Below are 14,874 nucleotides of genomic sequence, written 5' to 3' on the forward strand. Positions count from 1 at the left end.
ATTAGAATCTCCGCAGCACTTTTAGACCTTGTAAGGCAGTCGAGAACCATAGTTATGAGAACAGTGTAAGTACACATAGTCACAGTTTATTTATTGAAGTATGATATGATTTGCATACTACTAGAAATCTTTTGATGATTAGTACAGAACCTTAACCTTAAAATGTTACATTTCACAGAAGGAATGGGTTAAAAAAAACCATACAGAAAAACAGTTTTTAAGCACAATCCACTAGTTTCACAGCCAGATGCAGGCTACCTGTAAAGGTGGAAAGCTAACAGAAAGACTTCAGAAATATACAATTGTTTCCTTTTTTGTGACTCAGTAGCAACAGCACAGTCCTTGACTGTACAGTTCCTTTCTGCTAGGATCCAAACTTCACACCAGTGGTAATTTAGCGGTGATCTTTATTTTTATCAGTTGAGATTTTCTGCATGATCCTGCCCTGTGTCCTACAGTATTAGGGAAGACAACTATACTGAAGCTAATATTCCTATTTAAAAGGATCCTGGTGTTTCCAAGCTAAACTTTGATTTATTGATTGAGTTCTGACAGACGTTCTATTTGGTGATTCTCTACCGCGAGGAAGTGCCTGTTCAAAGAGGAAGCACATCACATTATTGCTAAATATCCAGAATTATGTAAAAATGTCCTCCTTTTTTTGGACTTTGATCTCACAAGGAGCCTCTGCTAAAGAAACAAAAGCACAGGGGAACAAATAATCTCCTGAAAGGGTACCATTCCTCAGTTCAGTTCTGACCTGCTGCATATACTTTAGAACCTCATAATTTCATATAGTATTGTAGAGCTAGTGGCTTAACTCATTTAACATAAGGGAGGAAGCTCCCAGCCTGAATATATATAAACCTGTTGATGGACTCTTGGTTGAATGAGTTAGCTCCCACTTAAACCTACCAACACCTTAAACTCTTTTGTAGAAGCCAACTGATTTTTAAAGAAGCAGGACGCTTTATTTAAAGGTAAGCTTTAAAATATTGCCAGCAAGTACTCCAAACATTGTATACATGGGGGACTGTCTTTGTTGATCTAGCAAAAGCCTTTGACACCGTGAGTGAGCCATTTGCACATCATTTTGGCTGTTAAGCAGAAGGGCAAGGGCATGGATATTCACATTATCACCCTGATGACTGATTTATATCAAAACATTAACACCGGGATAGATCTAAAGAATGAACAGTTGGATCCCATTGGGATTTGGATAGGTGTGAAACAGGGCGATCCAATGCCCCCTATATTGTTTAATTTACCTGTGGACCCCCTGCTGTGTAAATTGGGGGAAGAAGGAAGTAGGTTCCAATGCTGTTTGAAGAATATAACTACTATAGCTTTCGCAGATTACCTGGTTCCCTTAAGCAGATCATGGGAGGGGATGCAGAGAGATACTGGAGGTCTTCTGTGATCTCACTGGCCTCAAGAACCAAGGAGAAAAGTGCCACAGCTTTTACACCCAGCCAACAAAAGACCCATATACCATCAGTGATTGTCCAGCACGGATGATTAATGGCACCCCCCTCAATATGACTGAGCCTGGTAGTTCTCAGAAGTACCTGGGCCTATGTATCAACCCATGACAGGAATATCGAAACCATCACTACTGGAGAAGATAAAAGATTAGTTACAACAGATTGGGAAGGCCGCACTAAAGCCATTTCAGAAGGTCAACATCTTCAAAAGGATATGCTGTCCCATGATTGATCCACTTGGCAAACCAGGCCAACATGAAAGCCATGTACCTGGAAACCCTTGACTTGGCAATTTGAGCGGCCGTCAAGGGGTGGTTACATCTTCTAGTATATATATGTGATGCCACCCTATATTCCAGCAGCCGGGATGGCAGCCTAGGTATCACCAGCCTCTCAGGATTGATTCCCAGTGTACGGGTCCAAAGGCTGCACAGAATTGTGCAGTCTTTGGATGAGGTATTATAAGCAGTGGTTCGACAAAAGGGAATTAAGAAGGAATCTGTAAAACTATGGATTGCTGCAGGAGGGGACGAGGGAAAATTTCCATCTGTCTGGGACCTGAGAGCAGTTATGGTGATATCCAAGGAGCCTGGCAGTGAGGAACCAGTCTCAGAATGGGAGCTACTCTTTCTAAAAGTCATCTTTCCAAGACCCTGTAACTGGTGGAAAAAGGAATTTGAAAATTGGACCAAGCTTGTTTCCCAGGTCAGTGGAACTTCCAGCTTGGAGAAGGATAAGATCAGCAACAACTGGTTAGAGATTTATAGGGGCATTGCCCACAGAAAGCATATCACTGCATTACAGTTAACAGACAGCATCTACCCAGCAAGAGAATTTCTAGGAAGAGGTAGACAGGACAGTCAACTTAAGTCATGCTGATGCTGTCAGGCAGAGAACGAGTCCTATGCACACATTACTGGATGCTGCCCAGCAGTACAAGACACCAGCATTAAAAGGCACAATCACTTATGTGACTTGTTGGCGGAAGAGGCTAAAAAGAAGGACTGGGTAGTATTCTAAGAGCCGCTGCTGAGAGGCGAACTGAATGAATTATATAAACTGGACCTGGTGTTTGTTAAAGGAGCCCAAGCCCTGATTGTTGACATCACAGTCAGGTACGAGAGTAAATCCATATCTTTGGCAGATGCAGCAGCAGAAAAAGTCAAGAAATACCAACATCTGAAAGATCAGGTACAGGAACTGACCCATGGCAGTATAATTAAATCTATGATATTTCATTGAGTGCATGCAGAAAGTGGTACCAGGGCAACTATGAATTGTTGAAAGACCTCAGACTCTCCAGTTCCCAGCAGCAAAAGCTAGCTCCTCGTTTATCAAATTGAGTATTGTTTTCTTCCATGGACATTATGCACAAGTTCATTAGCCAAGAACTATTGTAAGATCTTAAAGATTTGATGTATTGTAAATGTGTTATCTAATGATTTGTAAATAAACTGACTTTTCTATCTAAGGCAGGAGCTGGACCCTCCTGGAAAAGCCAAGGGCAACAAAAGCTTAGATAAAGACGGTCACAGCATGTAGGGATGAACTGGGTGTCTGTATTTTGACATGTCACCTATCCTGCCAAAGAGAACTATCACTGGTCTTTAGAGGTGGACAGCCCACCTACACTTAACCTGGAAAAGGAACACAGAATTTTATGTATGTTCAATAAATAGCTATGATGCAATGAAAATTATGTGAATTGTAGCAAATAAGTTATTCCAGTAAGGTTATCAGTAGTCTCTGATAAAACAACATTCATGTAGAAAAACTCAAGAAAAGACTTTATTAAGCTGGTGCTGTAATTATCCCTCAACTTAAGAAAACAAATACTGAAGTGCTTTTGCCAACAAAGAAAAAAAACCTTATAGGATAATAAAAAAGTAGAAAATAAGGAAGGTTTAGACAGCTTGAACAACTACTCATTCTAATGTCATTAAACAGTTTATGTTTGCATTCATAACTTACAGCATGATCCCAAAACCATTTTCCAGCTTATTTTTTCCCCCTCCCAAATGGTGTCTCACCCTGTCCATTATTATCCCAATCAGGCTACGGCAGAGTATTTCTTTCTATGCCCACTCCATACACTTCTGGTACAGATTTTAAACAAACCCTTGGAGAACTTCTTCTAGCCAGTTCAACAAAAAGCTTCTTAGACAAAAAAAACCCAAAACCCAAACAGCAATTAAGAGGCTTGTATTTCATATGCCAGGAGCTCAGACAACTACCAGGGCAGACCGCTTAAAACAGTAACTGATAAAGAGATTATACATGTTGATATAGGAGCACAGATCTTACTATGTCTCTTCATTTTCCAATTCATTTTTGTAATTTCTGTTTTAACTCACTCAATGGTCAGGAATCAAAGGGCTTGTTTTTCTTAACTTCTATGTGTGCCATTTTATTTTATAGGCTGCTATATTTTAGTGTAAGAAACTAGTTTGGCAAACAATACCAATATCAAAAATTAACCTCTATATATCCCACTGAATACTCTGGAGTAGTCTGCATGACTGCTAAGGACAGTTTAAACCGTTCCAAAAGGCCTGTACTAGTACTTCCAGATCTTTGCTATTCTTCCATGTTGAAAAAACAAACAATCCCTCCAAAGGCAAACAAAAAACCCCACACCCCCCCTAAAATCCTGCAAAAGCAAACATTTTGCCCTGTTTCTGAGAGACAGCTGCAGGCTTAGTTTTTCAGTTCATGAAAGAGATTAGGACAATGTAAAAAGACTCTGAGCAAAAGTCAGCATTTCTGAAAAGACAGACTTCTTTGTGAAGTCTCAGGTTGAACACTTAGAGGAAAGTGCTATTTTTTTTTTTCTTTTAACTGTGCAGAAGAGCTGAAGTATAAGCTTCCCTCCCATACACAGCACAGGTGAACGCCACCTCACAGTGCTATGGAGCAAGTTTCCTTTGGATACCACCAAGAGGACATGGCATTCTAGAAATCAAAAGCATCACTTGTAGAACAAGTTTCACTGACAGTGTATTTCTATCCCAAAATCATAATCAAAGGGAAAGTTTTGCTTCAGACTAGGCAATGAAAATTGCAAAGCTTGCTCCTAGAAGGACATTTAAGTACTTCATAATATTATCATCCTCACAGGAACTTTTTATAGGTTTGCTATAGTTACTATTCTTCCAAATAAGGAAATAAGGTTTTGAAACACACAGATACCAAGTACTTTCACTGAACAGAAACTGCATTACAGCATATTTGTAGATACTATGCAACTCTGAGTTTTTCCACATGGAAGTTGGTAAGCACATTCTTCAGGTGGCGATGAGACATGCAGCCATAGTCTGCTGAGTTTGCACCACCACCACCAAGCCATTGATGTGCAGAAACAGACACCATAAACCTTTAAGGTTGTAACGTAGGTATGTTTATTCAGCGTTGGGCAGCACAGGAGGGTGGGGGTGGGGGTGTGTGTGATCCCGCCAAAATCGTGCGCGCCCGCGTGCTAGCTTGTCTACGATATATACAACAAAGTATTACATATTCACAAGGTTTCCCAATACGCTCATACATATGCGTGACCTGTCCCACCTTCGTATTAAAATTAGTCCCGAGAAGTCATTTCCAGACTCCTCCCGACTGCGCTTGCGCAGTGCCTCCTCGTGGTTGTCGGTGGTCGTAGAGATGAAGGCTGATGGCTCCTCTTCGTCGCCACTAGTAACCTTTTGTTTTTGCGCAGACTCAGTTACCCCTTGACTCTTACCCAAACCGCAGGGTCGGTTTTAGCCGGTTCTTAAGGCAAGTTCCAGGTTCTTATCAGGAACTGTCCTTCACAAGTCTTCTTGCTTCAGCTAATTTGCACAATGGTTGGCAAAACATTAAGCACTATCTATCAGTTTGATACTTTGGGCTGCACAGCAAGTAAGCAGCACTCTTATCTACTAAGATCCTCTTAACCCCTTCTCTCACCAGTCTCTGCCCTGAGATCACCCCTGCTCACATTTGGTAGACGAGTATTCCTCACACAGTTCCAAGATTTCTCCTATCTGGGCAAACCAACCTTGTGTGAAGCACACCTCGGGAGGCAGCTCTGAGAGACTGAGGAATACAGCTGCTGCAGTAAGGTGGATACCCAATGAATACAAACAATATAAGGGAGAACGGACACATCATTTTTCCAATCTGCACCTTGATGGAGGGTACAGGACTGGCTCGTAAAGGGGTAAGACAGCACCCACCCCTCGCTATTGCTCCTCCTGCCCAAAGCCCACTCTTTACAGCTCAGTATTTAACTACCCGCCGGTCTCGGGAGACCAAAGCACCACTCCACCCGAAGGCTCACCACCTGCCCCAGAGAAGACCTGTGGAAATACAGTCCGCCATCACCACCCTGCACCCTCAGGCAAGGCCCCACCCTCCAGGCGACTCCCCCCCACCCATGTCCTCCCTGCACTCCCGCGGGAACAGCGCCTCAGGCAGCTCCCGAGGGGCGAAAGTCCCTTCTCCTCACAGATCAGCTCCCTCCACCCCGTCATTCCCTCTCAGGCGCGAGTCCACAGCTCTCAGCGGTCGCCACCGCCTGCCCGCGAGTTGTTGTTGTTGTTGCTGCTGCTGCCGCCGCCGCCGCCGCCGCCTCCCTCCTTCCACACCGCCTCTCGCGCGCGCGCGCGCGCGCCCTTCCACTCATCAGCCCTAAAAGCCGCGCTCAGACACGCGCGTCACGCTGAGCCACCAGCCAAACAGAACACGGTGTCCCTCTGCGCCCGCGGTTTAGCGAACCAAATGCGGGTCTGCCTTTGAGTGACGGCTCGTCTCGGCCTATCGACCAGCAACGACCCGCCTCCCGTCCCCCCACCTCTGCGCGCAATCCCCTCTATCTCACCCCCCCCGTGGCCGCTCGCTTCCTCCGCCCCTCCGAGGAGCGCAGTTGATCGACAGTCCCTCCGTCCAATAAGCGGGGAGGTCGCTTGCGCGGCGGCACCGCTCGGGACCAATGGAAGGGGCAGTTGGGCGGAGGCCCGAGGTTTCCAAACGCTCCGCGGCGCCATGGGCTGAAAACTAAACCGAGATGGAATCTCCCAGTCTGAACCGGTTTGAGCCGGTTCCGAGTCTGTGGCATTAGGCGGGGGGGGAGAGGCGCCGCGCTCAGTCCCTGCTACCATCGCTGCCTCCGCCGCCCTGCCCGTGACCCGCTCGTAGGGGGAGCCCGCAGGGGGAACTGCCGGCGCGGCTGAAGGGGCGAAGTTTAGCGGGAGGCAGTAGGGGGGGTGGGAATGGGGGCGAACTGAGCGGCGGCGGCGGTGGGGAGGGCGGCAGCGAGGGGAGTAGCCGGACACCCAGCCGCACGGCCCGGGGCCTGGGCAGCCAGCGACGCGGGAGAGAGCGAGCCGCGGCCCCGCCAGCCGCAGCCAGGGCCACGAGGAAGGTAGAAGTTCCCCTTGCCCTCCCCTGCCGGCGGTCTCCGGAGCCCCGCACCGACCATCTTCTCCCCCCGCCCCCCATCCCCTCCTCACAGCGAGCGGAGGGCAGCCGGTCTCCTCGGCGGCGGGCGGCCGTGCTGTGAGGGGGAGACGCGGAGCTCTGCGCCGAGGGCAGTGCTCGCCCGGGGGGCCGCGGGCTTCTGCGGGGCGCCGAGCTCAGTCAGGCCGGGGCACGCTGCTGGGGGGGTAGCGCGGGGAGGAGCGGCGCCGGGAATACCGACCCGGCAGGGAGGGCTTGCGCTCCTCTTCCCCCCTCCCCTCTTATTCGGCTTTTTTTTTTTTTTGTTCTTCTTTGGAGGGTTATTTTTTTGTGGTGTTTATTTTAATTTTTTTTTTCGGCGTGTGGTTAGAAACTTCGCTTACCCACCCCTACTTTTTGAAGGAAGAGGCTGTAAGAAACACCTTAGGTAAGTAAGCGCTGAGGCTGCGGGGAGTGGGGGGTATCGCGATGAGTAAGGCGGTGGGGGGCATGGGGAGGTGTGGGAGGGGTACGTCCGTGCTTGTGCGGAGTGTATGTGCAAGGGGGCGAAGTCTTGGCTGGGGAAGGAGAGGCATGTAATGCGCTCTGAGGAGAAACCATTGCGGGGGAATGTTAAAATGAGGGGTTTTGGGGTACGGGCATCTTAGGCCGGGCCCAGCGGCTAGTAGGAGCGCGGAGTCTGCCGCGGGGAAGGCGGCCGGGAGGGGCGCAGGGCCGGAGCTGTGGAGGGGGGGCCGTGGGGGTGTTGGGATCAGGTAGGGGTAAAAGTAAGGACATAATCTGTAAATTATTAGGAGTGGAAGTTTCCAGAAATATTTTTTTTGTGTGTGTCTGTGCAGCAGTATTGAAACGTCCGCCTGCATCACGTGGGGGCCCTGTATAGAGCGCAGGGAGGGAGGGAATGGAGGGGAGGGAGGGGCTGCGCCGCCGCCGGCGGCCCGCCGCAGGGCCCCGGCCCGCCCCACCGCCCCCCTTCCCTAAAACCCCGCTCACCCCTTCTTCCCCATACCCCCCTCCGTGAGCCGGGGGGGGGGAAGCAGTGCGGCGTTGCGGTGGGAGCAGGGGAAAGGACCCCCCTGCCGTGGGTTGGGTGTGAGTTATTTCGGGCGCGGCCGTGGATGAAAATGAACGCTGCGAGGTGTGTGTGTGTGTATCTTCGGGGAAAGCCGTGCTATTGAATCTCGTCCCCGGGCACACGTGTGTGAAGTAGCGAGGGAGGGAATCGTTTTGGCCTTGCTGGTGCGCGAAGTACAACGCGAACGCGTTTGTGGTGTGCTCCGCTTCGCATCATGCAGCTGGAGGAATCTACAGGCGATGCGACCAGTTCGTTGGAAGAGAGTAGCTGGGGCGGGAATTCACTTGGCGTTTGGTAGCGGAATTGCATGCTCAGGAGTGGGGCAGAGTGACTCTCCTAGGATTTAGGGTATTTTTTTTAATCACTGTCCTCAATAAGCTTTAGGTAGCAGGGTTGAAGGTGCTCTAAGGTTCACTGTAATAGTAAGAAAGGTCGAGTATTCACAGTGTATGCTTTTTTTCCTGCGTGCTACGCGCTTAAATGAATTGGGTATATCATAAGCTAACTGTTGGGTTAAACTTAAAGGTCCAGGGTCATTGAGAGTTGGGATAACTATGTAAGCAGTGCTATAAATGCAGTTCTTTTGACCTTCGGTAGATGTCAGATTCTTACTATGTCGTAGTTAAGAATTTTTTTTAAACTTTTTCTTGTTTCTGTTTCCCCATTTATTGGCAGTGTTGAAGAATTGATTAGCGGTGGCTCTTGAACCTGGGTTTTAAACCTGTTTCAGGCACGACAGGGAAGAGAGTATAGGAGTATAGTAAATCCAGGATTATAAGATTTGCGTGGGCACATTGTTAAGAGTAGGAAACGGAGTTGATTGCAGTTGGTATTGACCACAAAGCCGCCATTTCTGCATTTCAGTTTGTGAGTAGGTAGGTCATTTTGCAGATAATGCTGGGAGTGGCAAAGGGCCCTATTCAGAACATTTCCTTTCTGCTTCCATGTGGTTTAATAACTTCTCGTGGTCACGTGGCTCCTCGTTTGTGCTCTTCGGGCTGCGTAAAAACCACCGAAAGAGGCTGAAATCTGAAATGAATGGTCCTACCTGAGGAACCGACTGATTTCTGATGTTTATTATAGTTTGAAAGCCCTTTCCCAGCTCATGGTTCAGCCTTGGAGGCCAGATGTGAACAGAAAGGGGTGTGCCTGAAAGCACGCGTGTCTGGTGGCAGTATTAACTGCTCTAAGCTGAAGAGTGAATTAATTGGTGCAATTTCCTTCTAGTAGTGCTGCTTGCTGCCCCTCTGCCAGATGACATTTTCAAGTGCTCTGTGTTAAAAGAATGAAATGGGCCTTCCTTGCTGTTTTGTTTCTTGCTTCCATACTTAACATGGCTATTTTTAGAACTTTAGGAGTTGGGGGGTGGGGGGGAAGGACAGATGTGGAGTGTTAGTTTTAATTTATTTTGGTTTCTACTTGGTGTTTGTTTCCTTCTGTTTTTCCAGGTTGAAGCTGTGAAAAGGCTGACTGGATGTTGAGGAGGGTTGATTACATTAATGTAGTAATGCTAACTAAACGAGGCTTTCCAACTTCAAAATACAATTAAAATAGTTGCTTTTTTTGAAGTTAATATCCTTCTTCTATCCAGAAGTAAACGAAATTGCTTGACACTACTTGCAAATATGCGCTTCTAAACAATATTTTCCTTGTCTGTTTGCTACTGTAGACTTTCACTTAATTAGTAATTACTTGGGTTGAGGCACAGGTTTGTCTTGCTCTTTACTTTTGAGTGTGACTTAAAATATGTAAGGCTTAAAAGAAATTCATTCTTAGGCACGAAGTTACTTAGTAAGAGCAGCTCTGACTTCTTGCTTAGTCGTTAAAGAATGGGTTGGCTGGGTGTATTTGGGGGTGTTTCTGGAAGAGTTTCAGGTTGTATCTTTCTGAGTATGCAGATAGCTCTGGTATAACTTCTTGAGTGATCTTGCCGTTTCCAGATTTTTGGCTATTTCTCAAACGAGCAGTTTTGTACGAAAATTGGAGCTTTATGGGAGATTCTGAAAAGGACAGTGAATGGCAGAGGAGCTGCCTATAGGAAAGGGAAGGAATGTGTTACAGTTGCCAGTCAGTGACTGTGAGAAGAGGGCAATAAACTTGACCAGGTGCTTCCAACACGGCCAGGGGTGGTGGTGGTGGTGTGAAAAGGTTAGAGTATAATTTACCATCCTCAATTCTGTGGTTCCTGGCTTATTTTCTTGCTTCACGTGATTGCCATTATCTTGTACCAATCTCTGGCTGGTAAGCATCTTACATACACACTTAAAATCACACGGATCCCACCTAACTTCCTTTGCATGATACTGAGGCTGCTCTATCTGGGAGAAAGAGTCCATGCATGTGTTGCTGGTTTTATAGGACCTGAAGCCTCCGGTACAATTCCATTTCAGTTAGAAGTGATCTAACATGGTACACAGTGTAACCTGCTGACCTAACAGTCCCCTTACTTCATCCTCTCAACATGCCTTCAGTCAACTTCCTTATTTTCAGTGGTAATTTTTTACTTGTATGTAGTTAACTTGTAAGGTTTTTTCCCCCCAAGTATTTGAAAAAATGCCCTCTGGCTAATTTCTTACTGTGCATGTAGATCACATTTCACTCCCATAACCAGTTGTTTAAAAGCTTCTAGAACTGATCTTCTAAATGTGCGTGTTGGCGTCAGAATCTTAAAATTCGACTGAGATGACTAGTATGGATTTTGGTTGTAATGACACTAGGTGTTTCTACCAGCAAACTTTGTGGCTCGCACGTGTTGAGGGACTAGTAGGGGTTGATACCTGTTTTGAAATAAGTTTTAGCTTGCTGATAATACAGCCCATTGACTAGTCAGACTGTTATGTGTTATACCTGCTGAAAACCCTGAGAATTTAGTTGGGGTGGTAATGTGTGAATTTTTCAGAGTTTGTCCTGCTACATGCTCAGCAATGGAAGGGGTGTTGTGTTTAGTGCTATCTAGTGCTGCTAACATGGCTCATCTCACTCAAATGAGATGCTTAAGTTGAAGCACTTCCTTTACAGCTATATCTAATAATAATTTTGTATTAATTGATCAATTTTTAAAATTTGTTTTGCAGTAATCTATGCCAGCAATTATGACAATGTTAGCAGACCATGCAGCTCGTCAGCTGCTGGATTTTAACCAGAAACTGGATATCAATCTCTTGGACAATGTGGTGAACTGCTTGTACCATGGAGAAGGCGCGCAGGTAATGTGGACTTAGAACCTGTTTATTGACTGCGTTTAACATTATAACAAATCAGTACAGCAAAATCAAGTCACTTCAATGAGAATCAGTAATATTAGTGAATTTACACTGCTAATAACTGGAATATCACTGGTAATTCATGTGCCCTGGTTTAAAGGCAGGCTTCCTCTAATGAACATTGAAATGACACTTGAGTGTTTCTAGCATGTCTTCTGCTCTTGAAAGGTATGAGTGAGTAGAGTTTGCTAAGGGCAATTCTGCTTGCAGCTCACCTTCTCTGGCTTAGTTCTTCAGGAATGTCCAAGTTACCTGTTACTTATTATCCTGGACAGGATTGTGGAGCCATAAATATAATGTTGGCTTCACTGAAGGACTGTGTTTGAAAGAGAAATCTTAATGATGTTATCACTGGTTTGTACTTAGAAGAAGCGCATGTCACATATTTAAGAGTTTGTTCTTTCTTGTGTCTAGTTCCACCCCCCCCACCCCCCCCCCCCGGTTGTCTGCACAGGTTATTCTTGTGCTCTTTTCTGTGGACTTAGTGCGGATTGTGAAGTCTTAAGTTTAAATTGGGGGAATATGTTCGTTTGTGTGTTTGCATATATTGTCTTGAAAGTGAATTCTGTATTGCTTTTATCCATTTCTTGAACTGCTTTGGAAATAAGACTTAAATGTTGAAAGCAAGTATTGCTACAAGGGTGTTGGCATAGCTCCTTTTCTGGCAAATTTTAATTGTTCATGCTTAACAAATTGGGAGTTTCAGTGTCAGGCATCTCTTACTAAGATATTCTTGCACAACAATAAGTAGTGAATTGAAAAGAGACAAAGTAGCTGATGCTTTTCTATTCCTTCCAGCTGTTAGAATAAATAATATTCTTGCTTATACTTGTTTTATGTGCCTCTTAAAAAAAAGCTTTTGTAAGGCTTACTGATGTGAATTCCTGCAGCTTCTGAAATACCTTGGTGGTTTTTTGAAATATTTGCATTTTGAGTTTCTTAAATTGAAATAGTTACTAGCTGTAGTTATTTCAGTGATCATCTGACAGAAATCTGCTTGTAGCTTGTGCTTTAACAGTATGGACTTCGGAGTGCTTGTTTTGTAAGTGATATGTTTGTTTACTGTACTGCCTTACAAGATAGGTGGTGCTTGTAGTATTTTTCGTTTGAATGGAGTTTTAAAAGTTGGGAAGGTTTATTAGGAGAATAGAGGATTATCACTAAGTACAATGATCAAATAGCTATTGTTCTTGTATTGTGAGAAGTGGCTTCACTTAAAACAGCTGGGTATAGTCTCTGGTATTTAGAAAATTAATACAATAAGACGCAAAAATTTGAGAGGTGGTGCTTGGCTAGCAAAAGTGAATTAAAATATAATAAACCTGTTTTAAATACTTGTACTAATACGTGTCACTTTAATGAAAATTTCGTTTGCTATTTTAGTATGTCCAAAGGTGGAGACGTGTTTCAGTGAGTAGTCTGTGAGCTCTTAACTCTTCCAAAGAGTTCAAAAGTTCCTGCAGGAAAAAAAATGCTTCTCTGTGGAGCCTGACAGCTCAAATCAGGTCTTAAAGGGTGACAGGAATAGTAGAAGTTGAAGAAACTAAATATTAAAATTGGGAGATTAATGATGGTTTGCCTGGAATAGATGAGGTAATGTTAGGGTAGAAAAGGTTTAGAATGCAACCTGGATGCTGAACTTCCTTTCGGATTCACCTGTCTCCTCCTCCTGCTTAATGCTTATGTCTGCTTGCAAAACTCTTTATCTGCTGATCTATATTAAGCAAGAAAGAAGCTCTTTTCTGTCCTAGACTTTGACACTTTTTTCTGTTCTTAGCTTTTTTGTATACTTCTCTGAAAAGAATGAATGCCCCCAACTCCACCCCAGTGCACCACACAACTAAGGAGATTTCAGACAACTCCTAGATGTTTACCTGGACTCATCCCAGACCCTTAATTCCATGGATCTGTTGAGACTTTCACATGTCCAGAAGGATTATTTGCTAACAGATTTTCTTTTTGGTAGCAACAGCACAGTGAGGCTTCGATCTTGATTAAGCATGACTCTTAAATTTATACTCTTTTTATTAAACTACAGCAATTAATGCTCAGAAAAGAGGTTAGTGGGTATGAGAGCAAACTTTTCAGTGCTTGGGAGAAGGATATCAAGCATCTGTATTTTCTTGGTGTTGAATTTTGATCCTGTGATATGTTGCCAGTATTAGAAGCATTGAGGAGGCCAGTATAAAAACACACCCAGGTTGAACCTGGAAGTGATAGAGCTATTCTTTCCCTCTTACACTAAACTGCATCAAAAGTGCTGGTTTTTTTAAGCTCTGACATCATACTCTGAGAATATAGTTGTACTGCTTTTCGACTTTAAAGGAGTATTTGTGCGGTACTTCTCCTTATCAAATCTACAGGGACTTACTTGCTAGTCAAAGTCAGTATCAGATTGGGAATTGCTCCACTATCCTCAATTATATGAAGTAGGGATGCCAGTATTATACAGATGTTTTAGACATCCTTGCTCTTCTTTATTGTAGCTTTGAATTTTAATTTGCTAAGTCACATACCAATTTGTCTGTTTCTCCATTATATGTGTGTAGATATTGGGCCTTGATGGGGTTTTTGTCTTAAAGAAAACACAAGTTTTCTTACAGTAGTTGGTGGTTAGCTCATGAAGTACGTTCTTGTAGCAGACTAGAATTCTGCATAGCTGTAGTGAGTTCTAACTGCTGAAGTTAATCTAAAAGCTTCAACTGCATTGTAATTTCATTGAATTGGCTCTACAGTGTAGTGAAAGAATGAACTAAGTCCTGTTATTTGTGATGTAAAATGTTCATCTTGTTGGTAAGGCAGTGTCAGATACTTGTAGGTGATATAATTTGCAGCAGGATTTGTCAGTGTGCTGCATTTTTGGAAGCATCATTTTCCAAACTAACCAGGCTTTCCAAGCTAACATAATTTGGCTCCCTAAAAAAATGCTTATGGACATCCAGGCTTTTGAAAAGGACAGGTAAAATTAATTCAGCTATTTCAGTGTATAATTGCTTCACACGAGGTTTTGCAAGTTACTGAAACCATAATGCCTAGTACAACAATTGGTAGTGTCAGTCCCAAGGAAGAACAAACCATTAGCATGACCAACTCCCTTCCTCCCCCCCAATCAGTTTTTATTGCTGTGTTGTAAGCTATTAGATAGATCAAGATATTCCTCAGAAGCAGGGATCGGAGACCTTTAATGCTCTGCTCTGTGGCTCTTAAAAATAGAGTCAACAGTTCCTACATCAACAGCTTTGCAGCACAAAGCTTTAAGCTGGCATTCTATATGAATGCTTCCAGTAGAACTACAAAGTTTGGGTGCCCTTGAATAAAACTTTATCTAGATGACTTTCTTGAATGGGAGAAAATTCATTCCCTAGCATGTTTTCTCTATAACATGTGCTGTTCTCACCCGTTTGCTGCTGGTCTAGATGAATCATTCAATGTGAAGGAGTGGAAGTAAATTACTGTCTTGCATCAAAGTGTTTTTGGAGTTTGGTTGTTAATAAACTTTAACTGTCACACAGCAGGAGGCTTAAGGGACCTGTTGCTCCTAAGTCAGTTCTGCCTAACTCAGATAAGTGATTTAGAGACGTGTTACATATTGTCTTCACTGACAGTGTATAATTTCTTTATT

At 44.3% G+C, this 14,874-nt stretch overlaps 1 protein-coding gene across 3 annotated transcripts in view; it reads left to right on the top strand.

The window, feature by feature from the left end:
- The first annotated feature begins 6,742 nt into the window (after nucleotides 1–6,742).
- The window catches only part of XPO1 (exportin 1), a 39,068-nt gene continuing 30,936 nt past the window's right edge, over nucleotides 6,743–14,874 (top strand). Inside the window, exons 1-3 of one of the 3 annotated variants that reach the window (XM_064446834.1) lie at nucleotides 6,743–6,879; nucleotides 7,285–7,341; nucleotides 11,064–11,195. In XM_064446834.1, coding sequence (XP_064302904.1) covers nucleotides 11,070–11,195 — 126 coding nt within the window. In that variant the 5' untranslated portion in view covers nucleotides 6,743–6,879; nucleotides 7,285–7,341; nucleotides 11,064–11,069. Of the gene's footprint in view, nucleotides 6,880–7,284; nucleotides 7,342–8,032; nucleotides 8,053–11,063; nucleotides 11,196–14,874 lie in introns of those variants that run through there. The other 2 variants (XM_064446836.1, XM_064446835.1) reach the window with 2 other exon arrangements.

Source organism: Phalacrocorax carbo, chromosome 3 (genome assembly GCF_963921805.1).
Source record: "Phalacrocorax carbo chromosome 3, bPhaCar2.1, whole genome shotgun sequence".
In the NCBI taxonomy this organism is placed as follows: Eukaryota; Metazoa; Chordata; class Aves; order Suliformes; family Phalacrocoracidae; genus Phalacrocorax; species Phalacrocorax carbo.